The 22,849-nt window shown below is 43.8% G+C and overlaps 2 protein-coding genes across 5 annotated transcripts; both read left to right on the top strand.

Moving 5' to 3' along the window:
• Positions 1–8,086: 8,086 nt before the first annotated feature.
• Positions 8,087–12,258, top strand: LOC139565658 (lumican-like). Of its 4 annotated transcripts, none has more exons than XM_071386138.1 (3): positions 8,087–8,561; positions 9,502–10,377; positions 10,661–12,258. In XM_071386138.1, the coding sequence occupies exons 2-3, from the start codon at positions 9,504–9,506 to the stop codon at positions 10,813–10,815; spliced, it is 1,029 nt and encodes a 342-aa protein (XP_071242239.1). In that variant the 5' UTR covers positions 8,087–8,561; positions 9,502–9,503; the 3' UTR covers positions 10,816–12,258. The 4 variants fall into 4 exon arrangements, with proteins under 4 accessions (XP_071242239.1, XP_071242238.1, XP_071242237.1 ...); XM_071386137.1 differs by having other exon boundaries at positions 9,497–10,377; XM_071386136.1 differs by having other exon boundaries at positions 8,090–8,617; positions 9,497–10,377.
• Positions 12,259–15,650: 3,392 nt separating this feature from the next.
• Positions 15,651–22,787, top strand: LOC139565659 (keratocan-like). Its single transcript, XM_071386141.1, has 3 exons — positions 15,651–15,898; positions 20,822–21,702; positions 21,870–22,787. Exons 2-3 carry the CDS (start codon positions 20,835–20,837, stop codon positions 22,037–22,039), a joined length of 1,038 nt encoding a protein of 345 aa, XP_071242242.1. The 5' UTR covers positions 15,651–15,898; positions 20,822–20,834; the 3' UTR covers positions 22,040–22,787.
• The last annotated feature ends 62 nt before the right edge of the window (positions 22,788–22,849 follow it).

Raw genomic sequence — 22,849 nt, 5'->3', positions numbered from 1 at the left:
TGGGAGTGAAACCGAGGTTGTATTCTGTACCGAAACAGCTTTTGATGACATAACGTTTCAGTGCCATCCGTTAGAGACTTAGAACTTGGCCAGTATTTACACCAGAAAAGGAAAGACAATGTTACTGAAATATAAATGGGGGGAAAAGTCCTTAGAGCCAAGACCCATCATTTTCAAACCATTGGCTCAGTTCTGAGACGTGGAGAGGATGTGAGAGCATCAGGGTTGACGTCATCAAAGCGAACAGAGGAAGCAAGGTGACTGGGAAGAATATCTGTTTTCCAAACTTATGAGGGTTTGAATAGGGGTGGGAGTCTTTCCAAAGGAACGTGCAGCAATAACAGGACTGAAACGTGAACACATCATCTTCAAGACATAAACACTCTGTACAGGGTGATGATGAGGTGGTAAACCAACCCACAAGGACAGGACAGGACAATGGAAAGCACTAAGAAACATCCCACTGGGCAAAAATGTTAATAAAATGTTGGTTCAACGTAATTTCATTGAAATGACCTGGAAACAACATTGATTCAACCAGTGGGACTGTTTTCTGGGGGATTCATAACAGTATATTTTCCACCTTTTGTCAATGTTTTGCCTTCGAGAGATGATTGAAACAATAAATTGTCTGTCACGATCGTTGTAGTGAGGAGACCAAAGCGTGATGTGAACACATACTTTTAATGAACGACGAATAAACACAAAGAACACTAAACAAACTAACAAAATGAACGTGACTGCTATAAACAAAGAGTGCATACATGCAACTTCACAAAGACAATAACCCACAAACCAAACTGGAAAATGGCAACCTAAATAGGATCCCCAATCAGAAACAACGATCAACAGCTGCCTCTGATTGGGAACCAATCTAGGCCACCATAGACCTACATACTGTATGTCTAGACTAGACACACACACCTAGATATACAAAAAACCCTAGACAAGACAAAAACACACATACCACCCTCGTCACACCCTGACCTAACCAAAATAATAAAGAAAACAAAGAATACTAAGGTCAGGACGTGACATTGTCTTGTACAATGCCAGAATGCCCCCTTTGAATGTTGTCAGCTAAGGGAACGTATTTGGATAAACGTAACACATTTAAACACTCAGCCCCAAAGTAGATCAGTATATCTAATGACAGTGTTTACTGATCGTTAACAGGTAATACATTCTTGACCCCTAATTAATCATGCTAATAGCGTAGTGAGAAAAAACAGCACCACCTCTTTAGGGGGTCTGTCTCCGGTTACTAAAATAGCAGTAGCAAGATGCAGAGAGGAGGTGGTAGAGGTGACTGTCTAATTAGGAGACCAGATCAACATGTAAAAGTCATGTGTAAAGGCCACCACTAGTGCAGGGTGGAGGACATGGATTCAGATGTCTGAACTGGTATTCATGTCTACTACAGAATGTGTCAGAGTTAGAATCAAAGCTGCCAAAATTGATGCTCATTCCAAAATAAACATTCTGCATCACTTAGACCTGCAACAGGCGTGCATTCAATGAGGAATTATCTCTTTCCATTGGTTTAATCCTAACCTTCCAGCTAACCGTGTAACTTTCCCTTGCTTCTAAGGTCAGCACACCACTAAATTCACTACAGTATCATCAAATCAAATGAAATTGCATTGATCACATACACATGGTTAGCAGATGTTAATGCGAGTGTAGCCTTAGTAATCTAACAAATTCACCACGACTACCTTATACAAACAAATGTAAAGGGATGATATGTACATATAAATATATGGATGAGCGATGGCCAAACGGCATAAGCAAGATGCAATAGATGGTATAAAATACAGTATATACAGTGGGGCAAAAAAGTATTTAGTCAGCCACCAATTGTGCAAGTTCTCCCACTTAAAAAGATGAGAGAGGCCTGTAATTTCCATCATAGGTACACTTCAACTATGACAGACAAAATGAGAAAAAAAAGTCCAGGAAATCACATTGTAGAATTTTTCATGAATTTATTTGCTAATTATGGTGGAAAATAAGTATTTGGTCACTTACAAACAAGCAAGATTTCTGGCTCTCACAGACTTGTAACTTCTTCTTTAAGAGGCTCCTCTGTCCTCCACTCGTTACCTGTATTAATGGCACCTGTTTGAACTTGTTATCAGTATAAAAGACACCTGTCCACAACCTCAAACAGTCACACTCCAAACTCCACTATGGCCAAGACCAAAGAGCTGTCAAAGGACACCAGAAACAAAATTGTAGACCTGCACCAGGCTGGGAAGACTGAATCTGCAATAGGTAAGCAGCTTGGTTTGAAGAAATCAAATGTGGGAGCAATTATTATGAAATGGAAGACATACAAGACCACTGATAATCTCCCTCGATCTGGGGCTCCACGCAAGATCTCACCCCGTGGGGTCAAAATTATCACAAGAACGGTGAGCAAAAATCCCAGAACCACACGGGGGGACCTAGTGAATGACCTGCAGAGAGCTGGGACCAAAGTAACAAAGCCTACCATCAGTAACACACTACGCCGCCAGGGACTCAAATCCTGCAGTGCCAGATGTGTCCCCCTGCTTAAGCCAGTACATGTCCAGGCCCGTCTGAAGTTTGCTAGAGAGCATTTGGATGATCCAGAAGAAGATTGGGAGAATGTCATATGGTCAGATGAAACCAAAATATAACTTTTTGGTAAAAACCCAACTCGTCGTGTTTAGAGGACAAAGAATGCTGAGATGCATCCAAAGAACACCATACCTACTGTGAAGCATGGGGGTGTAAACATCATGCTTTGGGGCTGTTTTTCTGCAAAGGGACCAGGACGACTGATACGTGTAAAGGAAAGAATGAATGGGGCCATGTATCGTGAGATTTTGAGTGAAAACCTCCTTCCATCAGCAAGGGCATTGAAGATGAAACGTGGATGGGTCTTTCACTATGACAATGATCCCAAACACACCGCCCGGGCAACAAAGGAGTGGCTTCATAAGAAGCATCTCAAGGTCCTGGAGTGGCCTAGCAAGTCTCCAGATCTCAACCCCATAGAAAATCTTTGGAGGGAGTTGAAAGTCCGTGTTGCCCAGCAACAGCCCCAAAACATCACTGCTCTAGAGGAGATCTGCATGGAGGAATGGGCCAAAATACCAGCAACAGTGTGTGAAAACCTTGTGAAGACTTACAGAAAATGTTTGACCTCTGTCATTGCCAACAAAGGGTAAATAACAAAGTATTGAGAAACTTTTGTTATTGACCAAATACTTATTTTCCACCATAATTAGCAAATAAATTCATGAAAAATCCTACAATGTGATTTCCTGGACTTTTTTTTCTCATTTTGTCTGTCATAGTTGAAGTGTACCTATGATGAAAATTACAGGCCTCTCTCATCTTTTTAAGTGGGAGAACTTGCACAATTGGTGGCTGACTAAATACTTTTTTGCCCCACTGTACATATGGGATGAGTAACGTAGGATATGTAAACATTATATAAAGTGGCATTATTTAAAGTGATTGTGATACTTTTATTAAATCCATTTATTGAAGTGGTCAGTGATTTGAGTCAGTATGTTGGCAGCAGCCTCTCTATGTTAGTGATGGCTGTTTAACAGTTTGATGGCCTTGAGATAGAAGATGATTTTCAATCTCTCGGTCCCAGCTTTGATGCACCTGTACTAACCTCGCCTTCTGGATGATAGCTGGGTGAACAGGCAGTGGCTTGGGTGGTTGTTGTCCTTCATGATATTTTTGGCCTTCCTGTGACATCGGGTGCTGTAGGTGTCCTGGAGGGCGGTGATGCGTTGTGCAGACCGCATTACCCTCTGGAGAGTCTTGCGGTTGAGGGCGGTGCAGTTGCCGTACCAGGCGGTGATACAGCCCGACAGGATGCTCTCGATTGGGCATCTGTAAAAGTTTGTGAGGAATTTAGATGACAAGCCAAATTTCTTCAGCCTCCTGAGGTTGAAGAAGAGCTATTGCGCCTTCTTCACCACGCTGTCTGTGTGGGTGGACCATTTCAGTTTGTCCGTGATGTGTACGCTGAGGAACTTAACTTTCCACCTTCTCCGCTACTGTCCCGTCGATGTGGATAGGGGGGTGCTCCCCCTGCTGTTTCCTGAAGTCCACGTTCATCTCCTTTGTTTTGTTGACGTTGAGTGAGAGGTTATTTTCCTGACACCACACTCCGAGCGCCCTCACCTTCTCCCTGTAGGCCGTCTCGTCATTGTTGGTAATCAAGCCTACTACTGTAGTGTCGTCCGCAAACTTGATGATTGAGTTTGAGGTGTGCATGACCACGCAGTCATGGGTGAATAGGGAGTACAGGAGAGGACTGAGAAAGCACCCTTGTAGGGCCCCAGTGTTGAGGATCAGCGGAGTGGAGATGTTGTTTCCTACCTTCACCAACTGGAGGAGGCCCGTCAAAGTCCAGGGCCCAGTTGCACAGGGCGGGGTCTAGACCCATGGTCTCAAGCTTAATGACGAGTTTGGAGGGTACTATGGTGTTGAATGCTGAGCTGTAGTCAATGAACAGCATTCTTACATAGGTATTCCTCTTGTCCAGATGGGATAGGGCAGTGTGCAGTGTGATGGCAATTGCATCATCTGTGGACCTATTGGGGCGGTAAGCAAATTGGAGTGGGTCTAGGGTGACAGGTAGGGTGGAGGTGATATGATCCTTGACTAGTCTCTCAAAGCACTTCATGATGACAGAAGTAAGTGCTACGGGGCGATAGTCATTTAGTTCAGTTACCTTAGCTTTCTTGGGAACAGAAACAATGGTGGCCATCTTGAAGCATGTGGGGACAGCAGACTGGGATAGGGATTGATTGAATATGTCTGTAAACACACCAGCCTGCTGGTCTGCGCATGCTTTGAGGACACGGCTAGGGATGCCGTCTGGGCCGGCAGCCTTGCGAGGGTTAACACGTTTAAATGTTTTACTCACGTCTGCCATGGAGAAGGAGAGCCCAGGGTCTATGGTAGTGGGCCGTGTCGGTGGCACTGTATTGTCCTCAAAGCGCGCCAAGAAGTTGTTTAATTTGTCTGGGAGCAAGACGTCAATGTCCGCAACGGGGCTGGTTTTCTTTTTGTGATCCGTGATTGTCTGTAGACCCTGCCACATACCTCTTGTGTTTGAATTGCGACTCCAATTTGCCTCTATACTGATGCTTTGCTTGTTTGATTGCCTTGCGGAGGGAATAACTACACTGTTTTGTATTCGGTCATGTTTCCACTTATAACCATGACCTAGGCCTTCAACTAGATGGATGGTGAGATGGAGGAGAAATCGAGGGACAGTTGCTTTAGTTTGGGACGACCATGTGGGACATGAAGAAGAAAATGATCTGAAGACAAGAAGGATGGAGGTGAACACAGAAGCAAGCAAGGACATGGCTTTTTAAAACGGTTGGATAGCAGTACATATGGTCAAAGCTCTCAAGGATGCTAGTCTTATCAGAAGTCTCTGGAAGCTACTGCAATTTGGCAAGTTGAGAATCTTGAGCAATTCGGTTAGGTGTGAGTAGGACGAATGTTCATTGTCAAATTAATCATAGGTTTTTGTAGCCACAAGCTTCCCAGTAGCCCACAGTTGTTTTGTTTCCAAGAAAACCAGGGTGTGAGTAAGAAGCATGTTCATTGTTAAATGAATCATGGGTTTTTGTAGCGATAGGCTACACAGCTGTAGTCCACAGTGGTTCCTTTGGAAACGGTCAAAGAAGAAGTACACACATGCTCCTCCTCAAATCATCTCTGCAGTCCAATGCTGGATGTCTTTTCAATCTAAGATGGCCGCCAGAAAGGCATGAGCTGTGTCAGAATACCTATACTAACCTCACTAACCGTACTATTTGTGACGTGAATTGAGTATATAGTATGCTTATTGGTCATAGTATGGATATAGTTAGTATGCCAAAAGTTCCCGGATATCGCCAAAATATGAAGTATACAGGCAGAGGACACTATTTCCGTACTTTACGGCCCATAATGCAAATATTCAGGAAATGGGCGCGGCTTCACATCGTTTTCAGATTTGAAGAAAATGACGGAAAATATGCAGCTGAAGTACAACGAGAGCGGATACAAATTCATTGCTTTAAACTAATTATGACAAATGTTAAGAAAAGTTTGAGCAATGAAATAAAGTAATGACTTTTCAAATAAGTTACCTTACACGTTATGTTGACTGACAATTTGTTAGCTACGCTATCCTTACGAACCACATAGCATATCATTACAGCAGTATGTACTGGTATGTCAAACTTGCCAGTATATTAACTATAGGCTATCTAACTACCCAGCGTTTGTTGACTTGATTATTCCAGTCAATCTTAGCTTAGCTAAATGGTATAGTCGTTGTGCGTTCTCAATGGACGTTCGGGTGCTTTCGTATATTCGGTCTGGCTATCTACTCCGATTTCAGAGCACTGTCGTCTGAGTGTACCAGAATGTAGAATAATGAATTTACGAGCACTCAACACCCCTTTGAAAATGGCCGGTGTCAGTAAGCGTTGGCAAAACACCCGTTGAAAATGACCGGTGTCAAGTCAACGTCGGCAAAAAAAGCGTAATTAAATTGTTGCCAGAGAGCGAAACGCTCTGAATTTACAAACGGACAATCTGACAACGCTCTGAATTTACAAGCGCACTCTGGCACTCGACATTGAATTTAAGAACACACCCGAAGTTGTAAAATGTCTAACTAGTCATTTGTTATGCTAACTAGCTAACAAGAGGTTTCATGGCAACAGCATCAACTTCCGGTAGACAGGCGAAGAGCTAGTACGCTCAACTGAAAGCATAGTGTTCGTTTATAGTATACTAAAATGAACTAATAGTATATAGTGTGTAGTATATACTCATGAAGTATGTAGTATACAGTATGTTAGTATGGGTATATCCGAACACAGCTATGGTTTCCACTAGTAACCACAGCCACAAAGTCAAAATTGGCTATATCGTAAAAATATTTGAAAACAAAAATTACTTATTTGGTCTTAATTTAAGGTTAGGGTTAGGCATAAGGTTATCAGTGTGGTTAAGGTTTGGTTTAAAATCACATTTTAAGAAGATGTTCTTTAGAAATGGGTGGGGTTTATGATTTTGTGGCTGTGGTAACTAGTGACGACTGAAAGACATGTGCATGGAGACAGACATGGGACTGTGACCAATTGAATCCAGACGACAGCCCTGCAGTGACACAAGAATTGAACATAAACAAAGAAAGGTGAAATTAGGAAACCATTACAATGTCAGTCTTCTTCAGCAATTTCAACAAAATCTTCTAGAAGAGCCATTGTCTTGAAACGTGTACTGTAGATGCAGTGCAGTCTGCAGATGGATAGTTTGATATGGAAGGAGATGAAGAGCACTTTGAAGTGTGTGAAGATAAATGGAGGGAGGAGGAGAAGGAGGGGTTCTGACAGCACTTGAGTGATTTACAGTGGGGATCAGAGGAGGTTGGCGGGAGGAGTTATAGGAGGACGGGCTCATTGTAATGGCTGGAATGGAATGAATTGAACAGAGTCAAACATGTGGTTTCTATATTTTTGATGTGTTTGATACGGGTTCAATGAGCCCGTCCTCCCATATCTCCTTCCACCAGCCTCCTCTGCTGGGGACATATGGAATTCATTGGACTCACGTCTGCCTCACCTTACTTTCCTCTATTATGGTAGCATGTGTTTACCATGAAGAGGCAAATTAGGTTAGGGATTAGGGGCTAGGCACTCTCCACGGGCTCGGAAGAAAGCGGATGTTTACGGTTTTCAGGAATACGGTATTTTCAACCTAACTTCCGTTTCCCCTGAAAAATGGATGTGGGGACTCAGGAGTCTTCTTACACCTGCTACGTTAGGTTAGGGGCTAGGGGTCAATTTGGGATAGGTTTTTTGTTGTTGTTGTTTTTTTCAGCATAGGCTGTTTTATAATCCTTTTCTGGTCCACTAAGACCTCGTCACTTTTTCCGAGACCCTATTTAAGGTTTCATGCTGCAGCATAATAATTGGCAGCTGGCTCTGGCTGCAGACAGATTTTTTCCACACACTTTCTTTACCATTCCAGGAACCTTTTGTTTTAACTTGTATCCACTTCGCTTTTTTGTTAGTAGGGGACAGGAAGAAAGGGAGGTGGTTGTTTGGTGGAGAGGGAGGAAAAATGACAGATATATATGATGCCATGTGTCCTTTGGGAGGCTTCGCATCCTCATTCACGCACGAGGCGGACCTCGTATCCCAGACTGCACTGGTGCACCTGTGACTGGTTAGGCAGAGCCCATAATTCTCAGATTCCATGCCTTAAAAACTCATGTTGATGCCATCGTCTTTGTATACTACAGTGTGACTTCAGTTTGGGCAGCTGCCTTCTGTCAATCTGGGACCACAGTCATCTGAAGAAGCAGAAGCTTTCCCACCCCTTTCCCTCGCTCTCTCTTTCTCTCACTCTCTTTATCTCCCCCTCCCTCTCCCTTTCTCCCTCGTTCTCCTCCCTCTCTCCAGAGACATCTGGCTTTTGAGCAACCACAGTCTTCTTACCTGCTGACCTTCCATCCCACACGCAGAGGGAGAGAGAGAGAGGAGAGAAAGGTAAGAGGAATGGACTCTTGTCATTTCCTGAAGGGTTCCTGCTCGGTTGTCCCTAGGTATTTGGTCTTTCCATGCTGGGATTAATAGCTATCCCAGACCCAGCTAAACTCTGGGGGAGGATTGTGTGTGGTACAGGGTTAACTAGTTGTCACTTGACAAGGGAAAGGAGTGGAGAGATTTTTGTCCTTCGAAGTTATCTGATGTTTTTCATGTTGCGTTGGACAATGTGTTGTTCTTATATTGCACCATGACATGAATGCATTTATAAAATGAATACACTGTATTGATGCACAGTATTGTTAGTCAACGTCTTGTTAGTCAAAGGCATTAATGTGTTTGCATTTGCAGTACGCTATTATCATGTGATTACTTTAAATCAACACATTGAGTTAAATCATCTTAAAAGTGTCAATATGTTATGATGATATTTATTGCCTTTATTTGTTGATATTATTTAGTGTGTGTTCACTGAAAAACCTGCATTGTTGATTCATAGATAGTTCTGAGTATTTACAGTAGGGATCTGCCTCTTTTTTTAAAGAGATTTGCAGTTCACTGGTATTACCAGATTGCTGCTTTAGGGTGATTCATGAATAGTTTTGGTCAATTGAGCTTTTTCAATAGATGTTTTTTCTCTCTCGGGGAACCCTAGTAGCCTGAGATGAATGTTTCTAACTTGGAATCTGTAACAAGTCCATTCTTAACCAGTTTATGTCGTCTATCATGCAATCGAAATGTCATGTATTTAACTGTTCAAATAGAGTTTGTTCTCTGTAGATTTTAAAATCAAAGTACCTCTCAGGATAATAGTAGGTAAGACTATGTATGAAATGTTCAAGATGTGGTAGACAAACTTTTGCTGACTTTCTCCCCGTTTCACTTTACGTTTTTTTCTTTGTCTCCCTTTCTCCCTCTGTCTGTTTTCCTCTCCCAAGTACAGTTATGTTTCCCCTCCGTGTCCCCATCTTTGCCGTGCTGGTCAGCCTGACCGTGGGTCAGTACGATGACTACGACTACCAGCCGGCTTCCCAGCACGGCCCGTCCAGCGCCAACTGTGCCCAGGAATGCGAGTGCCCCATCAACTTCCCCACTGCCATGTACTGTGACTCCCGCAACCTTAAGTTTGTGCCCATTGTGCCTTCAGGCATCAAGTACCTGTACCTGCAGAACAACCTGATCGAGGAGATCAAGGCTGGGGTCTTCGACAACGTCACGGCTGAACTCCGTTGGCTGGTCTTGGACCATAACCAGATCACCAATGACAAGGTCGCCAAGGGAACCATCGACAAGCTGACCGGACTTCATAAGATCTTGTTCAGCTTCAACAAACTGACGGAAGCTGTGATCCCTCCCTCCATGTCCTTGGACGAGCTGAAGATGATGAACAACCAGCTGTCCAAGTTCCCCGCAGGGAGTCTGGCCGGCATGCAGAACCTGACCTCGGTCCACCTCCAGAACAACGAGCTGACCTCTAAAGCTCTTAACGGGGTCTTCAAGGGCCTCAACAAGCTGGTGGCCATAGACTTGACCAACAACAAGCTGAAGAAGCTGCCCTCAGGCATGTCCAGTTCGCTGGAGGTCTTCTATGGCGATCACAATGACATCAGCAGCATCGCAGCCGGGGACCTCAAAGAGCTGCCCAAGCTGGCGTACCTGAGGTTGGCCTACAATCAGATGACGGATGCAGGGATTCCGGCGGGCGTGTTCAATGTGACGAGCCTGATCGAGCTGGATCTGTCCTACAACAAGCTGCAGTCCATCCCTGAGATCAACGAACAGCTGGAGCATCTCTATCTGCAGGTCAACGAAATCAACAGTGAGTGATTTTCTTTGTATTTCCTCTTTTCTCTCATTCTCTTTTCTCTGCTCTCTTTCTCTTCTCTCTATTTTCTCTATTCTCTTTTCTCTCTTTCAACATTCTATTTCCGTTCTCTTTCTCTATTTCGACATTGCAATTACAAATAAATCTAAATCAGTCATATCCATCCTCAAGTCTGCCTCCAGCAAGTGTCAGGCAATCGGTGTAGGATGTGTACATACAGTAGGAAATGTTGAATCATGTATGAGTCAGTTCACCAAACCCCTTCCCTCCCTTCCAGAGTTCAACCTGGAGAATATTTGCAAGTTCTCTGGCCCTCTGAACTACTCCAGACTGAAGCACCTGCGTCTGGATGGGAACAACATCACACATGCCGACCTACCCCATGACTCCTCCAACTGCCTGCGCCAGGCCTCCGACATCATCTTCGACTAAGGACCCTCCCCTCATCCGCAAGTCTCCCTCTGTGACCCTCCCCCGGCACCACGACCTACCCTAAACTAATCCTTCAAACCCCAATAGGCACAATGTGGTTATATTCCAATTTCTACAATAGCATACTACTCAGAGTATATGCCCAATATGTTTCTTTATTCTAAGTGGAATGCTAGTGTGGATAATGAACCCGAAGCGACAGTGTTTGCAACAACCCTAAATACGTATCCTTCCCCCTACCGGCGAAATCGAGGTCACCTCTGTCAACTCATCGGTAGTCCTTTCTGTAAACACAGACTATGAAATAACAAACCAACAAAGGTTAGAAACCCCGGAGAGACCTTTTATTTTGCAGTGCATCATGGTATTCTCATGACAACCATAGGGTATTTTGTCCGTAGCAAATGGCTGGCCCTGTACCAATAGTTTTACTCAAATTTGCGGCAAATCAAACAATCGGCCACAATATAATGTAATGGTGCCTCGTAAAAAGCACTTGCACTGTACTTGTCTGTACTTGTTTCAAACAACAGGTGCCTTTTATTGTGCAAAAGAGACAATATAGGAACATAGTGATTCCTGAATGAAGTGCTTTTAATGAAAAAGCAGCTCACACACTTCAAACATTCCAAAAGTAGTACTTGTTTTCAGACAAGTACATTGAGGAATATGGGAATAAATCTCACTTGCAAATAAATGCATTGCCCATTCCTCTATTGTATGTTTGTCATGATGTTTTTGAAAGGTTTCTTGTATTTAGTCAGTACACTCCCAGAATCATATTGCTGTGCAAAAGACCTGCAGGTAAGGAATAAAAGTATCTAAGAGAGCTGTGTTGTGTACTCTGGTGTAATGTCTACTGGGGAAATATTGAACAGTGGAACTCTTTTGGAACCAAATTAAAACTCATATGTCATGCCAAAAGCTGTGGCATATTACCCATCTTTCTGTATGAATGTTGGGGGGAAAGTTATTAATAATCCTTATCGACAAGATTAAAAGGCTTGACACTGAATAGCTCTGCTGAAGTAATTTACTGTTTTTTTAATGAGTTATTATGCAGTTAAATAAGAGTCAATCGCCCATTCATTGCAGATCACCGTTGTTATGCTGACATTTATAGAACATTTGCATTGCTTGCATGCATCTCATGGTAACTCTGTATGATAATAAAAGCTAGCATTTTAACTTTTTGTCCATTCATGGTTACCTTGTTTGCCATGTTTGATGCGTGCTTTTGCCTGCATAGCTTTATCAGAATAACAACAATTTGTTGTGACGCTAACTTTATCTTGCTCTGTTGTGGCAACGTTGGTGGAATGTCATGTGCTATTTGAGCAGAGTATATCCAGATTTATTTTCATTATGGCTTTTGACTCAGTAATCGCTGGTGAATTTACTGTGAGAACATAACATACATTTGAATAAACTACATTTCCAATACTCATGTGTGGTAAATGTTTGTTTTAAACCTATAATACTCAGTCGTAAATTCAGCAGAAGATTTTTTTTAATGACTACATTTCCTGAGGAAACAGACAGTAAATGTGTCTGCAGTATGACAACATACACAAAACACGTGACAAGAAGAAAGAGATCTATCTAGTCTCTTACCCCCCAGGCCCTACACGTGACACATGTATGTTGCTTCTTACTTTAAGCTTTCCTGAGTGGTTTGTGTTTTAGGGGTTAATGTGTTGTGTTTGGGCCTGCACCACAATGGTTGGCAACTCTCTTCCTGCAGGAAATGGGTTTTCTCCCAGTGTCATGCTGTGTCTCTGCACATGAATATCAAGTTGAACATTCTGATCTGTTCCATATTCTCCTTGGGTGGGTGGGTTTGGTGGATGGGTGGGAGGGAGGGAGGGAGGGAGGGTGGTTGGGTGTAGTGCCAGTGCAGGCATGTAGGTATGTAGATCCTATGGTCCTGGAGGGCTGCAGGGGTTGCAGGGTTTGACTGGAAACCAGAGCTGAAATGCTCAGTTGAGGTAGCTGTAACTATCCACACGGTTAGCTTTGATGTGATGATGTGTGGTAAACAGGTTTTTGGTGTTCCTTACATGGTGATTTGACAGAAGGATGCCTGCAACAGTAAGTAACGCCCAACAGGTCAAGCAGCCACTTGGGTGATGTTTGGCGGCCATTTTGTGCCAGAACACTCAGTGCTTTGAGAGTCATTTGTGCAGTGTGCACCACCTCCAACACAGGATCATAACTAAAGTATGGCCCAGTGGTGATTTTCCATCAGAATGACATAAACACATAAGCCAGTGCCTACGTGTTCCAACAGGTGTACACGTAGGCACTGGTTGTTTTTACAGATGGTTTTGCAGATGTTGACATCCTCTCTGAAGTGTCCAGGGTGGGTGGGACTGGGGGAGTCCATTTGGGATAGGGAGAGGGGATTTCAGGGAAGAGCTGATGAATGAGCAGAACCAGTGGACTAATGCGTTTCTCACATTGTACCAAGCTGTAATCCCATACACTCCTCATCTTTTTCAAAGACCAGACATGGCAAATTCCTGGCGCAGACAGTCCACAGAAAAAATATACCGTCCAGAGTGAGGAACGTTGGACTCATTTGGTGAACCAATTCTTCCAGTTCAAACGCTGAGGCTGAGAAATCACAAAAGTGCCGGTGTTGCGGGAGGGATACTTTTAAACATTTACTCCCTCACGTGGAAATATGCATCTGTTGGTTTTCTTGTGTGGTTTTATATGGAAGACATTTCTGTTTTAATGTGTAGTAGGAGTGAACTGCTAGCATGCTGCCTATGTAAAGTCGTATTTGGGATGGGATCTGTGCTGGGATCAGTGGTGTCGGCTAACTCGTGCATGCCTAATTAGAGCAGACACTTTCTACAGGCTCCAGGTCAGCTAATTAGCTTAACGTCTTTAGCGAGTATCACTGAACGGGTTGCCAGACGCTCCATTTTTCCAGCCTGTTACTCGTAATAAGATCCCGCTGTTATAGTCAATCACACCTTGCAATTCCTCCTCTTGCCCAAATAATATCATTGAGAGGGCTATATTATATTTGACACAGTGGTTTTCTTTCACTCTAGGCTGAGTGCTACTCTGCCGGTGCTTCTATATGTCTAGTCACTCTAGAATATTCCTGGATATTCTTTGACCTAAACAAGAGACCTACCTCAAATGACGTCCTACAGAAATTTGAACCAATTGAAGCATGGGCGGCAGGATTTATAAAACCCCTAAATTACCTAGATGACATGTATCATATTAGTCTTTACAATATTGCTCACGTCTTACTGTGTTCTTGCACAACCATTCTTACTGATCCCAAATCCAATATAATATTCTCCTCTTCCTCCTCACCATTCCTCCGTTGGAGAATAGCTTGGAGCTCTTGCTGCCGTGTCTAGACAATAAAGCCCTTCATAAAGTCATGGCCCGCACTTCCTCTTCCCTGCCTTTGGAAATGTTTCATGAAAGTTTAATCAGCTGCCTGGCCAGGACGTTCGGCTCAAAGGCCCATCCTAGGCACCTTCTCCAGCTGTTCTCACTCTGCTCTTTCTTTCCTCCTCTGGTAAATGTTTTTGTCTCCCCTCTCTCCCTCCCTCCTTTCTCTATTTTCTTTGTCTGAAAAGTCAATTCCTGGGATCATCAACTAGATTCAGCTATGGGACGATTTCTTTCTTGAGCGGATGGTCGAGGGGCTGGAATATAATTACAAATCATTTGTAGACTGCAAATTGATTGCAAGAAGCCCAAACAGATATAATATTTGACTAAAGCAAAATAATTTTAAATATTGCTTACATTTGTATACAATCTGTGTGTCTCTGTACTATGCATGAGAATACTTGGGAAGAGATTTCCTAAATTAAAATAACTGATTTCCTGGTGTTTTTATATTCTTATATCCAACAATGAAAATACATTTTGGTCAGAAAAGTTTTCTCCCTACTTCCTACTCTGTTTCCCATATCCCTCAATTCTCCATCTCCCCTTTTTGTTCTCCCTCTCTCTCTCCACAGAGAGCAGGATCCAGATGTTGGGTCCAGATGTCCCCGCTCTGCTCCTGTCCTCCCTGGGCCTGCCCTGTTTATCACAAACAGAGAGAGAGAGAGAGAGCGCGAGAGAGAGAGCGCGAGAGAGAGAGAGAGAGAGAGAGAGAGAGAGAGAGAGAGAGAGAGAGAGAGAGAGAGAGAGAGAGAGAGAGCGAGAGCGAGAGAGAGAGAGAGAGAGAACAGAATACATAAACAGAGGGCCTGAAGGGATGAAGAGGGAGAGTAGAGAGAGAGGTAGAGTGCTGCAGTGTTAACCCTGTCAATGTTCTTTGTGTGTGTGCATGCATGTTGCTCTGTTTGTGTCACTAAGTGCCTGTGAGTGTCAGCACTCAGTAGCATTACATTCTTGGTTATCAAGATGCCTGAACGATTCCTAAGCTCCACTCAGTCCTGGACTGACACTATGATAAACATAATCTATGAAGAGGTCATGTGCATTGCTATGGCGATGATGATGGGGTACAGGCCGACGTTCCAGCTAGGGCCGGGACAATACCAATATCACCATATTGTTTCCATGACAAAAATTAAAACTAAAACACAAAGCAAACTCTTTGGTCCTTTAAAAACCTGCTGTATGCTGGGCTGGTGAAAAGTAGCCAATGAACACTCCCGAAAAGACAATCCCCACAAACCCATACCTCCATCCTCACCCGTACACCCCACCCTCACACACACCCCCACCCTCACCCACCCACACACACACCCCCACCCTCACCCGTACCCCCCACCCACCCTCACACACACCCCCACCCTCAACCCTCAACCATACCCCCACTCTTACCCCACCAACCTCACACACACACCCTCTCTCTGCTCCACCAGTAGATGTCAAAGGTACAGCCTTGAGGAAATAATATTAAAAACAATACAGAATCTAATAGGGCTTTCTCTCTCTCTCCTCCTTGGTCGCAGGGAGCAACTGAGACTGTTAGAGCACTGTGGACCAGCACCAGAGAAGAGTACTGGAGGACCAGACGACCACTACTACCTCTGAGCCAAGCATCACCTGGCCATACACTACCAACAAACACCGTTTGGAGAAGCAGGTATTGTTTTTCCTGAAGAGAGGTGAAAGGCTAAAAGGGGTGTGGATGGGTCATCCTTTTCGGTTCTTTTCTTTTGGGGGGCATTATTTACATCTGGAGAGATTGATATGAGAAGTATTCTGGTCTTTACCTTTGATCTTGTGCTGCGTGCCAGTTTCTATTCCAAAAACGAACAATGCGTTCAAGAGATCTAGCTGTATTTTGTGCAGTTTGCTGCCGTCTTGCAGGGGGTGTGCCATTCAATTAGAATTAGAACAGGTTTTTGGCACAAGTGTACTCACAGATTGTTTCTTAGTTAAATGTCTCCCTTGAAAAGTATGTTTTGAAGTTTGTTAGTGGAAAGAAATAATGCAGTAACAGATTGATTATGATAGCAGTGGAAGAGTTTATAGAAACACATCCTTAAAAACGTAGGTGCTGGACTAAAGAATTCAACTTGAAAAGCACAGAGGCCTGCATAATGAATATGCTCCCAATTTACCACCTTTTACTGGCAACGGTTCAATCCAGCACTGAACTTTGTCAGGTCAAAAGCAGGTGGTAAATTGAGAGCATATTCTGTTCTTTTCAAGTGGAAGAGTTTATTCCATAATCAGTCTCTTGTAAATATCCATAGATACTATTGGAAAATCTGCAGAGATAAAAACTGCATCATGTTTGATATTCCAATGCCAGACATTGTTCTGCTTTCCAGAGCCGTGTAGTCTTATGTAGACACAGGGCTTGTTTAACACAGCTGTAACTGAGCTGAATGTCCTCTGATCAATGCTGGAGAGAAGTCCATTTCATTTCAGCGCAGTCATCAAGTAGAACTGAACCCAACTGAAGCCCGTTCAAACACAGTCCTTTAACTAATTAACATAGCTGGCTTTGACTGGAAACCTCTTCCAGGAAATTCACATTATCATACTCCTTCACATGTTTCCTTTCAGATTGTCAAACAGGAAAGTGGCCAACATTTGTTTTCAATCCTGTTTTGTTCCATTTTGCAACACAGTGAGAAGCCCTGAGTCACAAGTTAATACAGTGAGATTATGAAAACTTGGTTGTCGCTTTGCCATGAAATCAATAGTAATGTAGTTACACTAATGAAAATCCTAATTGGTGGATTCCCTTGTGGTGCTTATCTGCAGTCTAATCTTTCATTTGATTAGAGACATCTGATTTCCATCAAGACAAGGTAAAAACATGACTGAAGTATTGCCAAGTTACTGTAGTTGGTTTGCAGTGCAGAACACTTCATTAATTGTTATTGTGTGTCGATTTCATGCACATTTCTCATGACCAGTTGTATAATATAGTTACAACTGATGTGTAAGTGCCTATAAAGAGAAACAGATGATTTTTGTAATTAAATGTAACCCTTATTTAATAATGTAAGTTGACTGAGAACACATGCTCATGTACAGCAACGACCTGGGGAATTGTTACAGGGGAGAGGAGGGGGGATGAATGAGCCAATTGGAAGCTGGGGATGATGTGTAGGTGTGGAGCACTTGCTCTGGCAATGACCACACCTTTCTCCATCTTTATTGATATACCAGCTCTGCTAGACTGATACCACTATAGAGTGGTGGGCGCATGCCGAGGGTGTCTTTTCAACAGCAAGGTGTTTTGTGATGGAGATGGAGGTCAAACAAACTGTAGACCGTTATCTGAGAGCATGTCAGATGAGATGCTGTATATGCCGAACCAGAAACTCACATATTTTCGTTATAAGTGGACACGACGTAAACAATATGCATCACTGATTTGCAACTTCCAGGTTTTGAAAACAGCTAAGTCTTTTTAGGAGTTTTCTATTTTTGAGTGAGAGCAACATGGTGTCTGTTCCCATTGAGGTAAAAGAACCTGTGAGGCGATAGGCACCCTGATTGACGCACAGTCACTGTTCATTCGTTTACCTTGCGTTTTACGCTTTGACCTTTGAAGTGTAGTCAGTTTAAATGTGTTCGGGATTTAAGGTAGCTAAATTCTCTAATGGGTTAGAGTGTTTCCACCTCTCGCATTGTGTTGAGGAGTGACTGTATTGTGCGCTAGCAGCTTGCCAGACACGAGACGATCCCTATTGGTCTCTCGCGGCACATCTTGGATCAAGGCTAGCTCCAACCTGGACAAGCCAATCAGATGGGATTATCCCAAGGTATTAGGTGGGCCTATGGCAGCTTCAAAGGAAATGAGAATGAGCAAAACAAAATGACCTACCCACCCCAACTTAACTAGCTAGCCCAACCCCAATGCTAACTTGAGAACACTTTGCCAGCCCAGTCTACACCTTTTAAATCCCCTTATTTTCACTCTAACCCCACCCCATTAAGTCTCATGTCTGGACAGACCGATGTGTACTTAATTGTACTGGGTTTGATGTCTTTTAAGGTCAGAGTCTGATTGTGTCCGATTGTGCTAGAAGATTGTTGGGTGGGTCCGCATCAGAAAGGATTTAAACAAATCTGAATCATTAGCAAAAGCCAATTTGTTCCCACAGTGTATAATTTGTTTGCAGTTCTCTGAATTCCAATTCAGAGAACACCAAGAACACCAAAAGAACACCAAGGACTGAAAGACATTGTCAAAGCCATACGGTGTGAGTAGGATAATCCTATTGCCGTGAGTTGGCCCAAAAGAGGGCCATCAGCATATCCCTTATCATGCCAACACAAGGAGACACTGTGACCATATTTCTCCTGGGTTTTTATGGCCAAGTCACTATTATGAGGAACACATGGATTGCTATTGCACCATTCTGCACAGAAAAATAGATTAGACGTAGATTTGTTTGTTTCAAACAGAGTTGAGTTGTTCCATTCAGACATCGCTGCCTGATTAGCGCTAAGAACATTAGAGATCTCAGCAAGACATTTACCTGAAGGACATAAACAGAGAGATGGTGCCAACTGTGGGAGAACGGGGAGTGGACAGAAGGGTTAGGGTGGTGTCATAGTGAGTATAGGCCCGTATTAGCCTGATTTTGAAGTGGGCCAAGTCTCAAGGCCTCAGCTACCACACCGCCGCAGGCTTAACAGGGAAAAAGTCACCGCATGGATTATGACCTCTGATTACAGGCCTCTGATTGGCCGAGAGGAACTACAGTGTGACTGTCAATGAAGGGTTCCCACCAACTGAATGAAGACACCGATGGTACAAATACAGGGGAGGTGAGCGGTGTTTCTCTGAGTTTGGGACTGCAGTTGCTACCACATTTCTTGAGCAAGGCAGAAACAGGGCGCAAAGACAGACTTTGGAAAATCTCTTGAACTCAAAGGTATGTGTGGTTCTAGGGGACGATTAAATTGGGTTTCCAGTTTGAGGAAAAGTAGGTATAGATGGGACTTTGCTTGCAAACTAATGGTCACAAAGACAATGTGAGTTCAGTTTTGGGAGGTGACAGTTGAGGCACATTGAGTGGCTGGACCTTTATTTGGTGATTTTCTGCATTCATTTGTACTATCCTGTAGGCAATCTTGCACTGAAAAGCCAGAGCTTGTGAATGGCTTTGAGGCTTTGAACGAGTGAGGCTCTGGAGAGATTCCAGTTATGGTCTTTAAGGCAGTTTGTTTAACAGGAAAGTCACTTTTCCTGACCTTGGCCAAACTACATACAAGCAGCTATAATTATGGTCAGGTGGAAAGTTTAACCCAACAGTTGGTCTCTAAGGTTAGAGGCATGGACACATGGTGTTCCATAGATCTTTGGCCCCGTACAGTGAGATACGAGGTGCCAGGGGCCCCAGAACCAGGTGAGCGGGCCACGTCTTTGAAGTGGGCCCAGCCATGGCATAACCAGGCCTGTTGAAAATGAGTTCCAGACCAACGTGTGGAGCACACACCAAGAATTTAAACCAGCACCAGATGATAGTTGAGAGGAATCAAGCATTCTGGGACAGGATGGGTGGATGTCCTATTGCAGAGTTTAGAAGCCTCTGGTTTATTGTCTGCCTCTGTCAATCTCTTTGTCTCTGTCTCGCTATCATCCCCAGTTCCTCTTTTCTCCATGTTTGTTCTCTTCTATGTAGGTTAATTCCACTTTCTCTGTCATGATTGCGTGGAGAATGTAACTGCTTTAATACACATCTGTATACTGTATGTATAAATGCTGATATGGCATTACACGGCTAGGTGTGTTGGTGGGTATTTTAATTCATTACCAATGTCAGGTGTAACAGATTGTGCTTCATCCACAACAGAGTCAGATGGATTTGGTTTGCTCTGTGTTTTACTCCTAAAGGAGCACCCAACCTCAGGCCAACCTCAACTGCCTCCTGCATGTGCCGATTTTACAGATTAGCATCCAATCAGAAGTATTCGCGTAAGGCCATTAGTTGACCTGGCAGTGCATCCTGTCCTTAAGAAAGCTTATAATCTCCCATGGACCCAGTGGACAGCTGGCCTGACCACATGATGTGCCAACGCTCATTAACTTCATGTAAACTCGAATGCTAATGACCTTGCGTCAATGCAGGAGATTTGACGCAAGCTACGGCTAGTTTGGGCTAGTCATTGATGGAAGGCCTGGCAGTTTTTTCAATAAGGGACTAAATTAATGAGACACCTGGAATCATTGTTGTTTACATGTGAATGAACTTAAGGCAGCTTGATGAACACTTGCACACTTAATGCACCATGTCCAAATAAGCTTATCTGTACTTGAAAGCACTTCATCTAAAATAAGGTGAGAGGAAACGAGACTCGCCTATAAAAAAACAGGATAGGTCACAATGAAGTGCTAACACCTAGTTCTCAAGCCGGTCCATGTTGAGTTATCTTGGAACATACAGAGATCATCATCTGTGTATTTGGGTCGGTGTGTTTGTTCAACCATGTTCTTAATCTTGTCTTCAGGGTTTGTGTCTGTGCCTGTATCTGTGTCTGTGTTTTGCATAAGAGTCAGTCTCATCTCATGTGTTTTCTCTCTCCTCTACCCCAGGCTGAGTGTTAAGATGACGCTTCTCCTGGCCCTTTCCTCCGTCCTGCTTCTGGTCGGTCCCGCTCTGGCCCAGAGCCCGGACATGTCCTACGAAGACTATATGGCCCAGTTACAGGCCTGTCCCAAAGAGTGCCGCTGCCCGCCCAGCTTCCCCAACGCCGTCTACTGCGACAACAAGGCTCTGAAGCGCATCCCCACCATCCCCCCACACACCTGGTATCTGTACCTGCAGAACAACCTCATCGACGTACTGTCAACAGATGCTTTCCGCAACGCCACGCAGCTGCGCTGGATCAACCTCAACCGCAACCGCATCACCAGCGAGGGCATGGAGGAGGGTGCCCTGGCCGCCATACCCCGCCTGGTCCACCTCTACATGGATGACAACCTGTTGAGCTCCGTCCCAGCCAACCTGCCCTCCAGCCTGGAGCAGCTGCGCCTCTCCCGCAACCGCATCTCCAAGATCCCCGCCGGGGTGTTCTCAGGTCTGGATCGGCTGACACTGCTGGAACTGCAGGGGAACAAGCTCCAGGATGACGCAGTGACCGAGGTGAGCCTGAAGGGCCTGAGCAACCTGGTCCAGATCAACCTAGCCAAGAACCAGCTTACCACCATGCCCCTGGGCCTCCCCATCACCATCACCCAGCTCTTCCTGGACAACAACGCCATTGAGAAGATCCCAGCTGACTACTTCAAGGGTCTACCCAAGGTGGCCTTCCTCAGGCTCAACCGCAACAAGCTGGTAAACGGCGGGCTGCCCAAGAACGTGTTCAACATGTCCAGCATCCTGGACCTGCAGTTGTCCCATAACCAGCTAACTCAGGTTCCTATGATCCCCTCAGGCCTGGAACACCTCCACCTGGACCACAACCAGATTAAGAGTACGTTTCTGACACGGTTCTAGTTTCATTGATACATTGACTGACTGACTGGATGGTTAACTGATGATTGGTTTAAAATCCAGATAATTGTATTATTATAATCTGTGGAAAATGTCTTTGATGAGTTGTAGGACTGTTTTGCTAAGATGGTGTATTTGCAATTGCAGGTGTGAATGGATCTGATATCTGCCCTGTGTCGGCTGATGCTCTGGAGGGCTATGTCACTGAGACCGCTCCTAAACTCCGCTACCTCCGTCTCGATGGCAATGAGGTCAAGCCACCGATACCCAGAGACCTTATGGTGTGCTTCCGTCTCCTCAGGTCCATCGTCATATAAGAAATACACTTCCACCAGCCAATCGCATCTAGCTATAGTCTCCCGGATCCAAGGGCAGATGATTACTAACGAATGGAAGTGACTATGCTAATCTATATGGATTTTTGATCTGTGGACTACTCATTTGCATACTTATGTTGAGAACCACATATTAGACGCCAGGGTTGGGGTCAAACCAAACTCGGTCAATTTAAGAATTAATGCAATGAATTGGTCAATAGAAAATAATGGGCCATTTTCAGTTGTTGAATTGAGTCTCCTGAATTGGTAGAATGGGAATGGAATTGACCTCAACCTTGTTGGGTGAAGGTCACCTGACAATCTGTAGATAGTGTGATTGGACTGCACTACTGTCTTTTGACCACTAGTTGTGCCTTATGTTAGTCCTATAGTCACAAGTGCTTAATGCAACTGTCCGAGTGTGCTGTTTCAATACAGCACACATTGGCCTGAAAGTGGTAGAAAACCTTGAAATTGTGTTTTTCCAAAACTCTAAAAAATACAATAATTTACTATGACAATGTGATTGGGGCAAGATACGAGGAATATTGTTTATAAACAGTATGTATTTAAGGCATGTTGAATCTTCTGATGACTCATTGTCCCTATTCTATTTCTTTGAATGGAAGATCCTCTGTTGTGAATACCAAAATAATACTTTTTAAACACTTTATATTGCTCCTCTCTGACAGAATAACTTGAATTGATGATATCAGACTTGAAACCAAATTAAATGCAAATTATTTTATTTTCAAGTTCTCTGTGAATATGAATATGTTGAGCTAACTTTAGACACATACTATTCCACAC

The sequence above is a fragment of the Salvelinus alpinus genome, chromosome 37 (genome assembly GCF_045679555.1).
Source record: "Salvelinus alpinus chromosome 37, SLU_Salpinus.1, whole genome shotgun sequence".
NCBI classification, from domain to species: Eukaryota; Metazoa; Chordata; class Actinopteri; order Salmoniformes; family Salmonidae; genus Salvelinus; species Salvelinus alpinus.
This window is presented reverse-complemented; position numbering and strand designations above follow the sequence as displayed.